We start from the raw sequence: 18303 nt of genomic DNA, 5'->3' as shown, positions 1-18303 counted from the left end.
CTACTTCTTGTTACATAATAGATTGCAGTAGATGCAAATCTTAATTAAATAATTTATTAATTAAAAGTTGATGGTATAATTCTGCATATTTGCTTCAGCACAACAAGGAATACATGAAAAAAAAAAACAAACCCTAAGAGAGAAAAAAATATCTATAACTTTCCACTTATTTCTTGCCTAAAGGGGTTACCCTTACAGAGTTGCCTAAAGAAGCTTATAATAGATTCATGAAACAGATAAGGCAATTTAAAGAAACAGGGCCAGATTTTGGTACCTACGCGCGGGCGTAGATTTGTGCGCACAACCCGGCGTGCACAAATCTACGCCCGGCGCATGTTATAAAATTCGGGGTGGTGCGCGCAAGGGGGTGCACACTTGTGCACCTTGCATGTGCCAAGCCCTAGGGGAGCCCCAATGGCTTTCCCTTTTCCCTCCGAGGCCGCTCCGAAATCGGAGCGGCCTCGGAGGGAACTTTTCTTCCACACCCCCAACTTCCCCCACCTTTCCCTCCCTAACCCCTTTCCCCCACCTTCCCCTACCTAACCAACCCCCCAGTCCTACCTAAAACCCCCCTGACCTTTATTTTTCAAGTTGCGCCTGCCTCTGGGCAGGTGTAGTTTGTGTATACCAGCCAAGTGCCGGCGCATGATCCCCCTGCCTACAGTCGCACGCATGTTAGAAAATCTGGGGTCGGCGCATGCAAGGGGGTGCACACTAGTGCACCTTGCGTGCGCTGAGCCCTAGGGGAGCCCCAATGGCTTTCCTTCTCTCCCCCCACTTTCCCCTCCCTTCCCCTGCCTTCCCCGCTCCCCAGCCCTATCTAATCCCTCCCTAACCTTTGTTTAATAAGTTGTGCCTGCCTCTGGGCAGGCGTAGGTTGCGCACGCCGGCCAAGTGCAGGTGCGCGATCCCCGGCATGGCCGCTGTGCCGGAGGCCTTGGTCCCACCCCCGCCCTGCCCCTGCCCCTTTCACAAAGCCCCGGGACATACGCGCATCCCGGGGCTTGCGCGCGTCGCCGGGCCTATGCAAAATAGGCTCGGCGCACGTAACCCTTTGAAATTCTGGCCCTTAATGTTTGGGAGACATCCAGAAATGGATGATCCTAAACAAAATTAGAGGCCTTTGTACTAAGATGTGGTATCTTCTGTTGGTTAATGGACATTTTGTAAAAGCTAGCTACAGTTGCAAATAAGTTTACATAGGGAGAGAGAGAGAGAGAGAAACGGAGAGATTTTTCAATTACTGTAGTGTTAAACCTTTTTGAATGAACATTTGTAAGCTCACGTAAAGGAAAATTCTACATACCATATAGGAAGCTGAGTACTTACTGTCTGTAGCTGACCATGACTATTAGAATGGCAGGCATACAGCAAAGGATGATTATAACAGCTAGGGCTAGTAATGCCCCTTCCGTGTATCCCACTGCTTGCGCCTGTTTCTTTACATTTGCTACAACATCTGGAGTACGGATTTCCAAAATGCGTCCTCCTTGTCCAATGTGGGGTTGAAATTCTTTATTGATATCCAGCAGTTTGCCATCTAAAAATCTTAAAGAACAAAGATATTGATTATTAAAAAAAAAAACAACAAATAAAAAACAACAATTAGCGTTCAATATTCAAAGGCATTTAGCTGGATAGCTGATATGTTATCCGGCTAAATGTCAGCTTTATGAAATGAATCCAGCTAGATTCTGCATGGATAAATCATTATTCAGCTAAAAATCTGTCTGGGTAAAAAAGATATTACTGATGCATTCTCAGGCTTGGGAAAGCTGTCTGGCTAACTTAGCCTATTTTAAGTTGTTTCTGGCTAAGTTAGTCAAACAACTTTAGGTTTGCCTCAGAATAGATCTAAAGTTATTCAGCTGCATGAGGCCAGATATTTTCAAAAGAATATTATCTAGTTAAATGGCTTTAGTGTAAGAAAAATAAAGAAGGCAGTACAGGCCTGGAGGTCCAAATCCCTGATCCCTTCCCAATCTATTAAAAAGGAGCTCTGCCAGACCAGGCTTCCCCTAAATACAATTTAATGTGAAAACCTCTCCTTCATGTGATTGTCGGCCTCCCCTTCCCCTGACCCATTGTTGCAGAAAACTTACACTTCCAGCGTTGCTGTTGTTGAAGCAGTACTGTTTCAAACAGTGGCCAATCCAGGTCCCATTTGCAACAGTGACCTGGATTAGCCGCTGTTGGAAACGGGCTCGATGGACCTTTGGTCTAGCTCAGTATGTTTTATGTTCTTATCTTCTTAATGCTTGAAGCCCCGGAAGCAGATAAGAGGATTCTTTGCTCCCGCCTGGGATTTGCACTATCAGGGAAGGGATCTGGAGGTGGTGGTGGGGGGGGGGGGGGGGGGGGGAATGGAGGGAGGGTGCAAAAGAAGTGGAGGGAGAGTAGATGGTTTGGAGGATAGGGGAGTCAGGAACTGCCACATTAAAAATTAGGAAAAATCAGGGAAGGAGGTAGAGGGTCCTGATTTGTGGACCCTGCAAAATCTTCTTTCGAAAAATGTGGAATGGTTTGGGGGTTGTGGGTTGCTCAGCCTGACAGAGCCATATGTGATTTTTTTTGGTGGGGGGGGGGGGGGGTGTGGAGATGTGAAGAATAAAGCCATAGACCGATATTATACTTTTCATTTTCCAACAGTTTCACATAATTGGATATATTTTCTAGTTATCCAAATAAGTGGCAAGATATCAGACTTCACAATGCCAGATAACTTTAACACCTAACTAATTATATATTAAGGCATAGCAGCTAGGTTTTAAAGTTATTGAGCTACATATAGCCAGATAACTTTAGGAAAGTATATTCAGGTAGACCTTTGTCCAGCTAAATATTTGGGACAAGTTATCTGGTTAACTTTAGCCAGCAGACTTGTCTGCTTGCTAGCTTATTAAACAATCCATTGGCCTCATAATTATTATTGTCCAGTATGCTGCCTACATTTTATTTCACTTAGGTCAGTCTTGATGACTAAATGTTATGGACTATTTCAGAGAAAGAACCCTGTTTGCTGTTTGGCAAAATGATATTCCCATGAAGCAGAGGTTAGACATTCTATGTAGACTAAACTGGAAGAATTTAAGACATGAATCTTAGTAATCCCTTGCTGTCCACTAGATGCCACTGCTGTACAGTATCTTAGATATCCATAGCAATAGGTCAAGAACTAAAAATTCTAGAGCTTCTGTCATAATTATTCCTTTGGGCTCCCCAAATGTGCTTTGAGAGAAAGGGGCAGTACTAATTATTGACAGTGCTTATGGCTATGTGTTATTCAGGATCTGGCAGCTCAGAGAACCTCACCCATCCTACTGCTAACTGTGGTCATCGTGGGTTGATAACATCTCCCACAACAACCAGGAGGTCAGGCCCACATGTGGACAGAAGCAACCGGCTCCTCCCAACCCTCCCCACCTCAGTAGAGGAAAAGGTAGGGGCAGAGCAGGGGATCATGAATGCTCCATTGCACGCAGCACCCGTGCCCATGGGTCAACATGGCACACTTATTCCTCAGATCCCAAAGTAGAATAATTTCCTAATGGAGATAATGACAAATGAAAATTATGTAAATGATAGCATGAGAAATGAAAATCTACTCAATTACATCAAAGTCTATATGGAAGGTTAGGTACTATGTTACAATTTTCCAAAGGGCTTATGCTCTTATTTGTCTCCTTAGTGTCATGTGGCAACAAACTCCAAAAGTTAACTCTGCAGGTGTATGAAGAATTTTCTTGTGTTTGTTTGTTTTAAACCTGTCACTTTATGGTTTCATCAGGTTTGGTATTTAATAATCCATCCTCATAAATCTTTCTCCAAGTTTTTGCGGATTTCTTTATTTTTCAAATAAACTTTTTCAAGAATAAAAATAAACAAGTTAACTATGAAATATGTGGCACCAAGCTTACCTGGCTTGGATGCCGCCAGTGATTGGGGACTCTGCACTGAGATGACTCCCTCCCCGTCAGGCACACCATATGGTAGGGGATGGAAAGGAAGCGGAGGACATCTTCCAGCCATGCAGTCCATTGTGTGGCCACTGACTTCAGGATCCACTCAGGGAGAAGGGCTCACCGGACCCTGCAACCCCTGGGTGGCTCCTGACTTTCAGGATTGTGGCATGGAACGCCAGACCAGGCATCCAGTGAGTGGGCCCCAGGTCTTCCTGACTGTATTTGGGACTCCCCATCCCCACCCCCTTTACACCAGGGACTACCTTGCATTGGTCCACAAGCTGGGACAGACGGGGCAACAGGAGAGTGAGAAAAAATAACTGCATTATTCAAGCTCAGCCTTTTTCTTCTTCCACCCAAAACTGAAACTCATCTCTTTCCTTTGGCCTCCCTGCCATGTAGCTTTTAAAAAAATAGAAAACAGCAATCATGTGTTTGTATTCTGGGATTCTCTCCTGCATTTATCCAGTCTCCTGCTTCTTACCTGCAAAGAAAGAGGTTAGAGCTGGACACCTTTCTGGGTTGGGAAGGGAATGTGGGTCACTACAATGACCCATCAGTCTGGACCAGAGGCTTCGTCCCACTACATGTCTTTGTGGTATTGTTGGAAACGCAGAGCATGACAGGCTGACAAAGGAAATCTCCACTATGGCAACTGAAAAACATAACCTGACTGGTACACAGGGTGGTTAGGGCTTTTGGCAAGGAAGTTGGACCAGGAACCAAGTTTCCGACTTTCCAAAGGCAGCCAATGATATGAAAGGCAGGATTAGGGAAGCAGAGGGTGTGTAGGGCCAGGACACTAACACAGAAGGATTTCAGGTGGGAGATCTTGGACAAGAATACTGTGTGGCTGTTCTAAAGTGAGGCAGCAGCTGGGGCTCTGTGCCATTTAATAGGGACAAGTTCACAGAATCCCTTCAGATGCCTGAAAGCCAGCTGACTGCTCCAGTGTTTGGGAATGATAGGCTGGCATCTTCCTGGGTGATCCCAGCACTGGTCATGCACGGCCTCCAAGGGTGCTCTCTTTTTTCTCAGGTGAGAGTAAGGTGCTCTAATGCCTGTTGCTTGTCTCAGCTTAGCCATCATCTACCACACAGCAGTCACCCACCTCAGCAGATGGTGAGTTGGGTTTTGTAGCTGGGGCCAGGTTTGATTTATTGCTCACAGTGGATAAATCTTTGGAATTATATTCAATACTATAGGTGGCTAATTTTAGAACAGCTATTTATTGCAATGTGTGTTATCTTAGTGTTTGCATAGGTGTGTGTGTGAGAGAGAGAGAGAGAGAGAGACTAGGTATAAAGACCTCGTAGTAGTTTTAGTAGTTAGCTATTTATGCTACTATAGGAGGCCCACCTAGTAACTTGAGGTGAGGCTTAGGTAGTAGTGTAGGGGCTAGGGGCCACTTTGACATGCAGAGTGAGACGTACAAACAGAACAGTGCAATCTTGTGAAGATTTGATGTCTTTTGGAGTGTGGAAACTCACACAACGATGAGATTTGTACAATGTTCTCTCAACCTAACTTGATGGACTCTTTACCTGGGTAACATCAAGCTAGGTTGAGAGAACATTGTACAAATCTCATCTTTGATGAGTTTCCACACTCCAAAAGACATCAAATCTTCACAAGCGTGCACTGTTCTGTTCGTACGTCTCACTCTGCATGTCAAAGTGGGCATTTGCTCCCATTCTGTAACTATGGGAAAAATGCTTCATAAATGAGGCCCTTAATTAACTAACACCTCAACAATATTAGGATGCATACAGCAGTCCAGCAGTGAAATAGGGGCTTTCCAGTCTTTGGAATTGAGTGCCACATATATGATTATCTATCAGTTGGTGAGAGGCTGTATGTCTGCGCTCAATACAAACATAAGAACATAAGATGTGCGATACTGGGTCAGACCAAGAGTCCATCAAGCCCAGCATCCTGTTTACAATAGTGGTCAAACCAAGTCACAAGTACCTGGCTAGTACCCAAACATTAGATAGATCACAAGCTACTATTGCTTATTAATTACCATCATAGCAGTTTATGGATCTACCCTTTGGGAACTTATCCAAACCTTTTTAAACCCAGTTACACTAACTGCTGTAACCACATCCTCTGGCAATGAATTCCAGAGTTTAACTTTGCACTGAGTGAAAAAGAATTTTCTTTGATTTGTTTTTGATTTTGATTTTGTTCTTTGATTTGTTTTAAATGAGTTACTTGCTAACTTCATGGAGTGACCCCTGGTCCTTCTATTATCTGAGAGAGTAAATAACCTATTTTCATTAACTTGATTTTGTAGGCTTCTATCATATCCCCCTCAGTCATCTCTTCCCCAAACTGAACAGCCCTAACTTCCTTAGCCTTTCCTCATAGGGCAGCTGTTCCATGCCCCTTATCATTTTGGTCTCCCTTCTTTGCACTTTCTCCAGTGCAGCTATATCACTTTTGAGATGCGGTGACCAGAACTGCACACAGTATTCAAGGTTCCTCTCTCTCAAAGAACAAATCCAATCTCTAGAGACTAGAGTGGCAGACCTAGAGGAGCTACCATAGACAAAAAGGTATATAGAAGAGTCTTTCAGGGACATGGTGGAACAGTCCACCTTCCAGTCTGGCAGCCCCTGAGCTTCCTTGAAGGAGAAATATCACCTGGAAGGAGATTATCACCTTGGTGTGGCAGGGAAGTGATCCTGTAGCTAGGTCCTACCTTCCGGGTGATGCAGTATCCTCTCACATTGAGGATGTATCTCCAGGGACTTGTGCCCAGGAGGGAAGGGTAAGGACAGCCATTGTATTTGGTGATTCAATCATTAGGAATGCAGATAGCTGATGGCTGATGGGTGTGATGATTGTTTGGTAATTTGTTTGCCTGGTGTGAAGGCAGCAGACCTCATGTGTCACCTACATAGGATTTTAGACAGTGTTGGGGAGGAGCTGTCTGTCACAGTACATGTGGGAATCAAAGATATAGGAAGGTGGGGAGGGAGGATCTGGAAGCCAAATTTAGGCTTTTTTGGTAGAATGTTAAAATCCAGAAACTCCAGCATAGTATTCTCAGAAATGTTCCCAGTTCCATGCACAGTACCCCAAAGGCATACAGAAATCTTGAGCCTCATTATATGGATGAGGCAATTATGTAGGAAAGAGGGTTTTAAATTTGTAAGGAGCTGAGAACATTTTGGGAATGGGCAATTTATTGCAAAAGGATGGTTCCACCTTAACCAGGGTGGAACTAGGCTGCTGATGCTAACTTTGAAAAAGGTGATACAGCAGTTTTTAAATTAGATCATGGGAGAAAGCCAACAATCGCTCAGGAGAGCATGGTTTGGAGTAAGGTATCTTCAAAGGAAACTGCCATAACTTACAAGATCAAATATACAAATAGAGAAGTTGTGATAAAGGCAAGAGTGTCCCAGGTGCATTTAAATAAAGAGAGGACAGAGATAAATGATTCCACACTACCCATTAGGAATGTGCAAGGCCCAGCATTTTCTTTTGGTTTTTCATTTTCGAGGAGTTTTATTTTTTTCAGTTCATTTAATGTTTTTTTGGTTGTTTGTTATTTGGTTCATTTACCAAAACAGAAAAAAAAAATTAAACCCCTCAAAAAAAAAAAAAAGAAAGAAAATGGACCTCCATGACTCTCTCCAACCTGCTTCCTTTTCTCCTTTTCCTCTCCACAAAAGAAGACAAGGGGCCCTTCAAACTCTGTGCCTGCTCCCTGGATCAAATGCCAGAGCCAAGAAGGCTCCCAGCCTCCTCCTACCCCATCATGAGAGCTCCTGGTAGTTTAAAGGGGAGGATCAATCTCCCCTTGCTCCTGCCATGGCTGGCAGAAGCTTTAAAAATGGCACTGGAGAGCGTGCAAATCCCTTCTGCCCTTTAGATTATTGGGAGTAGCAACGATGGGGTAAGTGGAGGCCAGGGAGCTCACTGGCCCTGCCATTTGATCCAGAGAGTGGGTGGGAGGTTGGAGGGACCCAGGGGCTTAGAGTAGGCCCGTCTAAGGTGGTAAATGGGGTGCTCAGGGAAGTCAAGGCCATAACAGAAATGCTAAATTAATTCTTTGCTTCGGATTTTAATGAGGACGGTATCAGGGAGATATCTACACCAGAAACATTCCTCGAGGCGATGATTCAGAGGAACTGAAGCAAATCAAGGTGAACAGAGAAGAAGTAATAGAGAAAATTGACAAACTAACAAATAACCAGGAGCAGATGGTATACACCCTGGAATTCTGAAAGAACTAAAAAATGAATTTGCAGACTTATTATGAATAATCTCATTCAAATCAGAGATGCCAGCTGAGGTTTGGAGGGTAATCAACATAATGCCCACTTGTAAAAAAAGGTTCTAGCAATGATCTGGAAACTACAAACTGGTAAGTTTGATGTCAGTACTGGGCAAAGTAATAGAAGTTATTCTGAAGAACACAATTATTGGCCATCTGATAGACATCAATATGTTCCATGTAAACCGCCTTCCCGGCGATAGTTGTCTCTGTTAACTGTGAACCGGAGTGATATGTATTGTATACAGGAACTCCCGGTATATAAAAACCAAAAATAAATAAATAAATAAATAAATAATGAGGCAGAGCCTGCATGGATTTAGCAAGAAATCTTGCAAACCTGTTAGATTCTTTTGAAGGTGTTAACAAACATGTGAACAATGGTGAGTCAGTTGATACAGTATATCTAGATTTTCAAAAGGTATTTGTCAAAGTACCTCATGAGAGGCTCATCAGGAAATTAAAGAGTCATGAGATAGGAAGAAATGTCCTGCTATGGATTGGTAACAGCCTAAAATACAGGAAACAGAGTATGATTGAATGGTCATTTCTTTCAATTGAGAAATGTACATAATAGAAAGCTGTAGGGATCTGAACTAAGACTGATGCTTTTTAATATATTTATAAATGTTCTTGGAAATGTAATGATGAATGAAGTGATCAGATTTGCAGATGAAATAAAATTATTCAAAGTAGTTAAATCACAAGCTGATTGTGAGGAATTTCAGGAAAATCTTGCAAGACTTAGGGACAGGGATGGTAACTTTAAAATGGGCATGTGGGCGCACATATACGTGTGTATATGGGCATGTGGCCAAATATACAGCAATTTTAGAACATATGCGTGCATATTTTCAAATAGCCTAGACGCCCGTATATGAGTCCCTAATTTTAAACTTGTCTGCACCCAGCAGCATAAGTTGGCATAAGTGAGGGTATTTTAAAAAAGGCGTGTCCAGCCGATGACCAGTTTCACCAGTTCGTCCACCAGTCTGCCCAGTCTAGAACTAGGTCCTGCTAACTCTCTGGTTCTTTAGCCTGCACTCCCTCCATTTATTCCAGACCTCCTCGAACACTTCCTAGATGCCTGGAAAATATTTTTATTTAGACTTACACCTCCTGCATAGCAGAAGTAATTTTACATGCAACTACACCTGTGTGCACATCCAGGCACATAGGTACTTGACTGCACATCTCTTGGCCCCACCTTGCCCACACTCCATCCCTTTTTTTCTCCAATGTGAGATATTAATGTATCGGGATTTATGCACGCATGTGGGCGGCTTATAAAATCAGGTGGCTTCATGTATGTGATACATGTGTGCCCATCTCCCAGTTTTTGCGCCTGCTCGGCTTTTAATATTCACGCTTAAGTGTCTAAACTGCATACTACATTTAATAAGGACAAATGCAAAGTGATGCATATAGGGAAGATTAATCCAAACTATAGATACATGCTGCTGGGTTCTGTATTACATGTCACTACCCAGGAAAAGAATCTTAGAGTCACTACGGACAGTACTTTGAAATCCTTGACCCAGTGTGCAGTGACAGTCAAAAAAAGCAAATAGAATGTTAGGTATTATAAAGAAAGGAATTGAAAATAAAATAGAAAACATCATAATGGCTCTATAATCAATCCATGATGGAGAATTGTGGGCAGTTTCGGTTCCCCCATCTCAAAAAAAAAAAAAAAGATAGTGGTACAGAGAAGTGCAACCAAAAAGATAAAGGGGATGGAATGGCTCCCGTATCAGAAAAAGCTAAACAAGGAATGGCTATTCAGCTCGAGAAGAGAGAGCTGAGAGGAGATATAATAGAGGTCTATATAATCACGTATGGAGTGGAACAGGTAATTAGGGAACAGTTTTTTATCCTTTACAATACTACTAGGGCTAGGGAACAATCCATGATGCTAATAGGTAGCATATTTAAAACTAACTGGAGAAAGTATTTTTTCATTAAGTGTACAATTAAACTGTCAAATTTGTTACCAGAGGATTTGGTGGAAGCAGTTAGAATAGCTGGGTTTAAAAATGGTTTTGTAAGATTCCTGGAGGGAAAGTCCATAAACCACTATTAGCCATTTAGACTTAGGAAAGCCACTGCTTATTCCTGATATGAGCAAGATTGGGCCTATTCTTTGGGATCCTACCAGGTACATTTCTTTAATTTAATATTTATCAGTATTTAATCATACAATATGAATTAAAGCCAGATAAAAGGAATTGTAATGATACCATAAGGAAAATGAACAAAATGAATTACAATCATAAAACACTTCACGTCCCCATAATGAAGAAAATAGAGGAGAAAATTAAAAAAAGTAAAAAATATCTTCAAAAGATCACATTTAAATCCCACTAACCCTAACAGGCCTACTAATCCAGCTAAACAGAGCGTTTAAGAAACAAAAGACTTATCCAAAGGAAATTATTCTAAATGTGTTGTATTAAAAAAACAAAACAAAAACATATTCTCCTGTTGCATTAACACACATTTACAAGGACATTTTCAATAAAATGAAGCAGCCATAGCAAGAATACACTGTTTTAAATGCAAAAAATGTTATTTGATTTCTTTAGCCACATCAATGAAAATATGTATCTTCTGAGCACAAAAGTCTATCTTTGTATTTAAAGTATTATTTAAGAATTAAGGGGTCATTTTCCAAAGGTATCTCACGCAAACAGGGACGGGTTCTGGGCAGCGTCCGCACCGGAATGGGAGGAATCGGGGTGGCACCGGGGTGGACGCCGCAAAGACATCGCTGACGGAGAAAAGGTAAGGAGCTTTATTGCTGTCAGTAACGCGGCCAATAGCACCACCTTTCACGCTATTGGTTTGCGAAAGCCGGCAGCGATTGCACCATGGTGGTGCGATCACTGTTGACTTTCGCAGGCCCGCCCCCCGCTTCACCTCCCGCCCCCCGTTACCACTGGATTTTCTAAGTTCTGAGAGCTTGCAGCCCAGAAGCAAGATCAGACCTTTCCACAACACTGTCATAAGGAAAACTCATGCTTTGTATTCAGCAATCCAAAACAAAAAACAAAATCAGCTAGGTAGAGTTGAAGCCATTAATTTGGCAGAAGTCTCAGGGTTGCCTACATGCCCAGCCAAGAATATGAGAGAATATGCAGCAATTCAACTTAATGGCGAGTAGCAGCTCCTAGTGCAGATGGCCTCCCACTAAATATGTATTTATTTATTTATTTTTAAATTTGAAATATTTATAACCCATTCTTCCCTAGTTCAGGGTGGGGTAGAATAAAAACCATACACAAGTATCAGTCAGAACTTACATAAAAATCATAAAAGAACCCAGAAGGCTTTGAGATGTTAAGTGCCAGCTTAAAAAGGTAAGTCTTGAGCAATGTTTTAAACATTTTTGGATCTTTGAGCCTTCTAAAGTCTGGAGGAAGAGAATTCCAAAGGATGGAGCAGCGGTAGGGAAGGCTCATTCCCTGGTTTTATGAAGGTGAGCGAGCCTTCCTCAAGGAATGCCTAGGAGGTGTTGATTAGAGGAACACAGATAATGAGAGGGAATCTAGAGCTTCAGTGTGGAGGAAATCAAAGAAAATGATTTATTGCTTAACATATTATGAATGGTCGTTGCAAGTTTATATTGAATTTGATAGGGAATAGGTAGCCAATGTAGAGATTGGAGAACTGCAGTAATGTGTTCATGAATCGGTGTGTTTAATAAGAGATGGACCACAGCATTTTGAAGATTATGAAGTGGTCGAATGGTATGAATAGAGAATCCAGTGAAGAGAGAGTTGCAGTAATCTAAGCTAGAGAAGAGAAATGATTGTAAAACCATGTGATAATCAAAGGGCTCAAGTAAAGGTCTGACATGTTTGAGGAGATGAAACTTAAACAAAAGTGAGCGGGAAAGTGTCAGCAATATGCGACTGCATAGAGAAAGAAGAATTAATAATACTGCCAAGATGGCATACTGAATTGAAGATTGGTAACTGACACTCATTAATCACAATAAGAGAAGGTAAAGAAGTGACTTTGAACCTAGAAGAACAAGAATTTCAGTTTTATTAAGATTAAATGAGAGTTTTTTGGAATACAGCCATTGTTGAATTGCAGAAAGACAAATTGATGCAAATGTTATAGATTGATCCCAACTGATTTTAAGAGGAAAAAAGTAATGGATATTGTCAGTGAGTAATCTGTAGTGTACCCCAAAGCTGGCCAAAAGATGACAAAGAGGAGTGAGATAGATGTTGAACAAAGCGGTAGATAGGGCAGAGCCTTGAGGTACACCAGAAGGGAGAGCATGCCATATACATCAATGAAAACCTGTAGATACCTGTTGGGAATGAGAAGAGAGATAGGATTGAAACCAGCTATAAACAGTGCCAGAGAGACCAAGAGATGAGAGACGTGAAAGCAAAAATGCTATGATTGATTGTGCTGAATGCTGCAGAGAAATCAAGAAGGAACAGAACATACTGGGTACCAGTATCAAAGCCCCAACGAATAGTGTCGAAGCTGGATAGCAACAGCATTTCAGTGTTGTAGAATCTGAGAAACACAAACTGATACTAGTCAAGCATATGATGCTCATCCAGAAAAACTGAAAGTTGTTTCAGCACAACATTTCCAACAATTTTAGCCAAGAATGGGAGGGAGAAAATGGGTCGATAATTTGTGATATCTTCATGATCTAAAGAAGGTTTCTATAAGACTGGACGAATAGAAGCCTTTTTTAGATTCTGGTAAATAGCCAGTAGAAAGTGAGGCATTAATGTCAGAAATGAATTGAGCTATGTCGTGATGAAAAATCTTAAGAAGGATGGTAGAGCAAGGATTCAAAGGCTAGAGGTATTGTTAAGATTGGAATAGACCAATTCATGGCTGTGTACATCCTTGCAGGGGCAGGGCTATATCCCAAACTATATTGTGCTCACACCTTTTGAAATGGTGCAGCTTCCAGTTCAGCAATATCTGCACTCCCTGTGTCTACTATCCATAGACGGCATTCTGCAGCTTATGCACATTACATCAGAGAGGCAGGCAATACCCCTCATTGCGCCTAATTAACCCTATTTCTCATCTCTTCTTCCTTTTCCATATACAAGTCTACCTGCGGTGATGGATGGTGTGAATCAGTGAACACTCATTTGTGCACTAGGTGAGAAGATTTGTAAGGTCCTCCAGATTTGACACTCATCTGGGTTTGGTGACTTTAGATATATCGGTGTTATGAATCTGCCATAGAGGTAAGTGCTAGGATGATTTTATCTCTTAGTTTCACTTGTTTCTGACTAGATTTGCCTGTCTGGATGTGGTAGTCCTACAGCTGGGAGGAAATTATGTGAACAATTTGCTGCTGTTTAATGATCTTAAGAACATAAGAACACGCCATACTGGGTCAGACCAAGGGTCCATTTAAGCCCAGCATCCTGTTTTCAACAGTGGCCGATCCAGGCCATAAGAACCTGGCAAGTACTCAAAAACTAAATTTATTCCACGTTACTCTTGCTAGTAATAGCAGTGGTTATTTTCTAAGTCAACTCAATTAATAACAGGTAATGGACTTCTCCTCCAAGAACTTATCCAATCCTTTTTTAAACATAGCTATACTAACTGCACTAACCACATCCTCTGGCAACAAATTCCAGAGTTTAATTGTGCGTTGAGTGAAAAAGAACTTTCTCTGATTATTTTTAAATGTGCCACATGCTAACTTCATGGAGTGCCCCCTAGTCTTTCTATTATCTGAAAGAGTAAATAACCGATTCACATCTACCCGTTCTAGACCTCTCATGATTTTAAACCCCTCTATCATATCCCCCCTCAGCCATCTCTTCTCCAAGCTGAAAAGTCCTAACCTCTTTAGTCTTTCCTTATAGGGGAGCTGTTCCATTCCCCTTATCATTTTGGTCGCCCTTCTCTGTACCTTCTCCATCGCAATTATATCTTTTTTGAGATGCAGTGACCAGAATTATACACAGTATTCAAGGTGCAGTCTCACCATGGAGCGATACAGAGACATTATGATATTTTCCATTTTATTCACCATTCCCTTTCTAATAATTCCCAACATTCTGTTTGCTTTTTTGACTGCCGCAGCACACTGAACTGACAATTTTAATGTGTTATCCACTTTGACACTTAAATCTCTTTCTTGGGTGGTAGCAGATGAGCGTCAAATCTGGAGGACCTTACAAATCTTCTCACCTAGTGCACAAATGAGTGTTCACTGATTCATACCATTCATTACCACAGGTAGACTTGTACATGGAAAAGGAAGAAGAAATGAGATGATAATTCCTTGTCAATAAAGTTCCCATTGAGGTCATTAAGGCTGCAAGTAAGTGGTGGGGCTCTGGATAAACTGTCAGGGCACAGAGTTATCCAATCCCAATAGAAAGGGAGGGGCATGCTTTCAAGCAGCAGGAGCTGTTGAAAGAACACCTTAATGGTTAGCAGCACCTATTACTGGGACATGGTGATTAGCAGGCCACTGGCCCCCATTTTAATTATGTCACAGGAGCAGAGGACTAGGGATGTGAATCATGTGATCGATCGTCTTAACGATCGATTTTGGCTGGGGGGGAGGGAAATCTGATCGTCATGGTTTCTTTTGTTAAAAAATCGTCAAATCGTAAATCAGCGGGAAAACCGGCACACCAAAACAACCCTAAAACCACCCCAACCCTTTAAAACAAACCCCCCACCCTCCTGAACCACCCCAAAATGTTTTAAATTACCTGGGGTCCAGTGTGGGGGGTCCCAGCGCGATCTCCTGCTCTCGGGCCATGGCCGCGTTAATAGAAATGGCACCGGTGGCCCTTTGCCCTTACCATATGACTGGGCAAAGGTAGCGCCGGCGCCATTTTGGTTCCTGTCACCCGACGTCACGAGTGCAGGAGATCGCTCCCGGACCCCCGCTGGACCCCCAGGGACTTTTGGCCAGCTTGGGGGGGCCTCCTGACCCCACAAGACTTGCCAAAAGTCCAGCGGGGGTCCAGGAGCGACCTCCTGCACTCGGGCCGTATTGTCAATATTCAAAATGGTGCCGGCGCTACTTTTGCCCTCACTATGTCAAGTCTTGTGGGGATCAGGAGGCCCCCCCCAAGCTGGCCAAAAGTCCCTGGGGGTCCAGCGGGGGTCCGGGAGCGATCTCCTGCACTCGTGACATCGGGTGACAGGAACCAAAATGGCGCTGGCGCTACCTTTGCCCTGTCATATGGTAAGGGCAAAAGGCCACCGGCGCCATTTCCCGAGAGCGGGAGATCGCGCCGGGACCCCCCCACTGGACCCCAGGTAATTTAAAACATTTTGGGGGGGTTCGGGAGGGTGGGGGATTTGTTTTAAAGGGTCGGGGTGGGTATTAGGGTTGTTTTGGTGTGCTGGTTTTCCCGCCCTCCCCTCTCCCCCGATTTACGATTTTTTGACGATAAATCGGGGGAATTGCTATTGTATCGCGGCTCTAACGATTTTTGATGATTTAAAATATATCTGACGATTGTTTTAAATCATCAAAAAACGATTCACATCCCTACAGAGGACTAACAGCCTAGTTCACTTGGTGTAGCCTGTCCGATAAGCCCAGAGGCAGGTTCTCTTATATGACTTGAGTGATCTTGCTTGGTATGGGATGGACCTTTGGGGTGGGGGGAGCAAAAGAGAATCTTACTAATCATTGGCCAATATGTTATGTGAGCAATAGTAAGTTAAATGTGCTGCAATAATGCCATTTATAACATGTTATTTCAGTGCATTTAGGGGTAGATTGTAATAGAAGCGTGCAGGCGTACATGTGCGCGCACTACGCAGGCACGCGCAAGTTATAAAATTGGGGTTCAGCGCGTGCAAGGGGGTGCACAATTGTGCACCTTGCGTGTGCTGAGCCACACTACCTTCCCCCGTTCCTTCCCAGGCTGCTCCAAAATCGGAGTGGCCTTGGAGGGAACTTCCCTACCCCCCCACCCCACCTTCCCTTCCCCTACCTCCCCCGCCCTTTCCCCCTACCTTTTTCTTCTTCTTCTTTTTCTTGTTTTAAAACTTACTTCAGCCCTGGGGCTGAAGTAAGTTGCACACGCTGTCCCATTGCCGGTGCGCGATCCCCGGCACAGCAGCAAATGGACACTGTGCTGGGAGCCTCTGCCCCCGCCCCTGCCCCTCCCCGCGACCACCCTACCCATGCCCCGCCCCCAGACTGCCCCTTTAATAAAGGCCTAGGACTTAGATGCGTCCCGGGGCTTTAGGCACATCGCCGGGCCTTTATAAAATAGGCCCGGTGCGCTTAGGGCTTTTAAAATCAGCCCCTTAATGTACTATTCACCCCAGACTTGATGCCCTTTAGTGAATGGCATGTTCAATAGGGATGTGAATCGTTTTCCATATCGTCTTAACGATAGAAATCGTGTGGCAGGGCAAGAAAATCGTCTTAGGCACGATTTTTTAGTTAAAAAATCGTTAAAAATCGTTTTTTCCGATTAGTGCGCACTAACTCGAGTTAGTGCGCACTAACTGAAAATGATACAATTTGACACTTTTCAGGTCAGTTAAGGTCAGTTTAGGAATGAATATGTATTCCTATTGGCTGCCCTCTTATTTATTCATGTTACCAAGTTTCCTACTGACAGTATATGGGGGATGGGAAATGGAAACAGTTGGTAGCTTGACAAAACAAGTAATGTGATCAGTCAATGTGACTAGAACTTGTGCCCTAACCCTGATACCAGGGGTATTGTGATCTTCCTGCACACAGTGCCCTATCCCTATTAATACCAGGAGTGTTGTGATCTTCCTGCACACAGTGCCCTATCCCTAATACCAGGGGTGTTGTGATCTTCCTGCACACAGTGCCCTATTCCTGATACTGGGGGTGTTGTGATCTTCCTGCACACAGTGCCCTATTCCTGATACCGGGGGTGTTGTGATCTTCTTGCACACATCCCGGTATCAGGGATAGGGCACTGCATGCAGGAAGATCACAACACTCCTGGTATTAATAGGGATAGGGCACTGCATGCAGGAAGATCACAACACTCCTGGTATTAATAGGGATAGGGCACTGCATGCAGGAAGATCACAACACCCCTGGTATCAGGGATAGGGCACTGTGTGCAGGAAGATCACAATACCCCGGAGGAGTGAGGGTCAGGCAGCTCCCCCCTGTCTGTGAAGCCAGCCTCTCACTAGTAATGCAGGGAGGGAGCTGTCTCAGACTTCACCATCCTCCCCCCCCCCCCTCACCCACACACCATTCACTAGCTGGGACATGGGGGAAGTCAGGAGTGAGGGTCAGGCAGCTCCCCCCTGTCTGTGAAGCCAGCCTCTCACTAGTAATGCAGGGAGGGAGCTGTCTCAGACTTCACCATCCTCCCCCCCCCCCTCACCCACACACCATTCACTAGCTGGGACATGGGGGAAGTCAGGAGTGAGGGTCAGGCAGCTCCCCCCTGTCTGTGAAGCCAGCCTCTCACTAGTAATGCAGGGAGGGAGCTGTCTCAGACTTCACCATCCTCCCCCCCCCCCCCCCTCACCCACACACCATTCACTAGCTGGGACATGGGGGAAGTCAGGAGTGAGGGTCAGGCAGCTCCCCCCTGTCTGTGAAGCCAGCCTCTCACTAGTAATGCAGGGAGGGAGCTGTCTCAGACTTCACCATCCTCCCCCCCCCCCCCCTCACCCACACACCATTCACTAGCTGGGACATGGGGGAAGTCAGGAGTGAGGGTCAGGCAGCTCCCCCCTGTCTGTGAAGCCAGCCTCTCACTAGTAATGCAGGGAGGGAGCTGTCTCAGACTGGTATCAGGGTTAGGGCACTGTGTGCAGGAAGATCACAACACTCCTGGTATTAATAGGGATAGGGCACTGTAAGAGATGACTGTAGTAGATTGAATAAAGATCTGATGTTTCTGCTCTCCTCACACCAAACAAAAACAACACACAAGCAGAGAAGCCCTTCTTACAAAGCTGAGCTAGTGAGTTAAGTAGGAGGAAAAGTAAACATACTGGTGCCAGTGTGGCTACTTAAAAAATACACTTACCAACAATCAATTACATATATTTGAACTG

General features: G+C 43.8%; 1 protein-coding gene across 1 annotated transcript in view; it reads right to left on the bottom strand.

Annotated features, from left to right (window-relative positions):
- PCDH15 (protocadherin related 15) overlaps positions 1-18303 on the bottom strand; it is a 2056285-nt gene that overhangs the window by 71901 nt on the left and 1966081 nt on the right. Inside the window, exon 31 of the mRNA XM_029609778.1 lies at positions 1330-1548. Coding sequence (XP_029465638.1) covers positions 1330-1548 — 219 coding nt within the window. The remainder of the gene's footprint in view (positions 1-1329; positions 1549-18303) is intronic.

The sequence above is a fragment of the Rhinatrema bivittatum genome, chromosome 7, assembly GCF_901001135.1.
Source record: "Rhinatrema bivittatum chromosome 7, aRhiBiv1.1, whole genome shotgun sequence".
In the NCBI taxonomy this organism is placed as follows: Eukaryota; Metazoa; Chordata; class Amphibia; order Gymnophiona; family Rhinatrematidae; genus Rhinatrema; species Rhinatrema bivittatum.
Note: the sequence above shows the minus strand (reverse complement) of the source record. Positions and strands in the feature narration are given on the sequence as shown.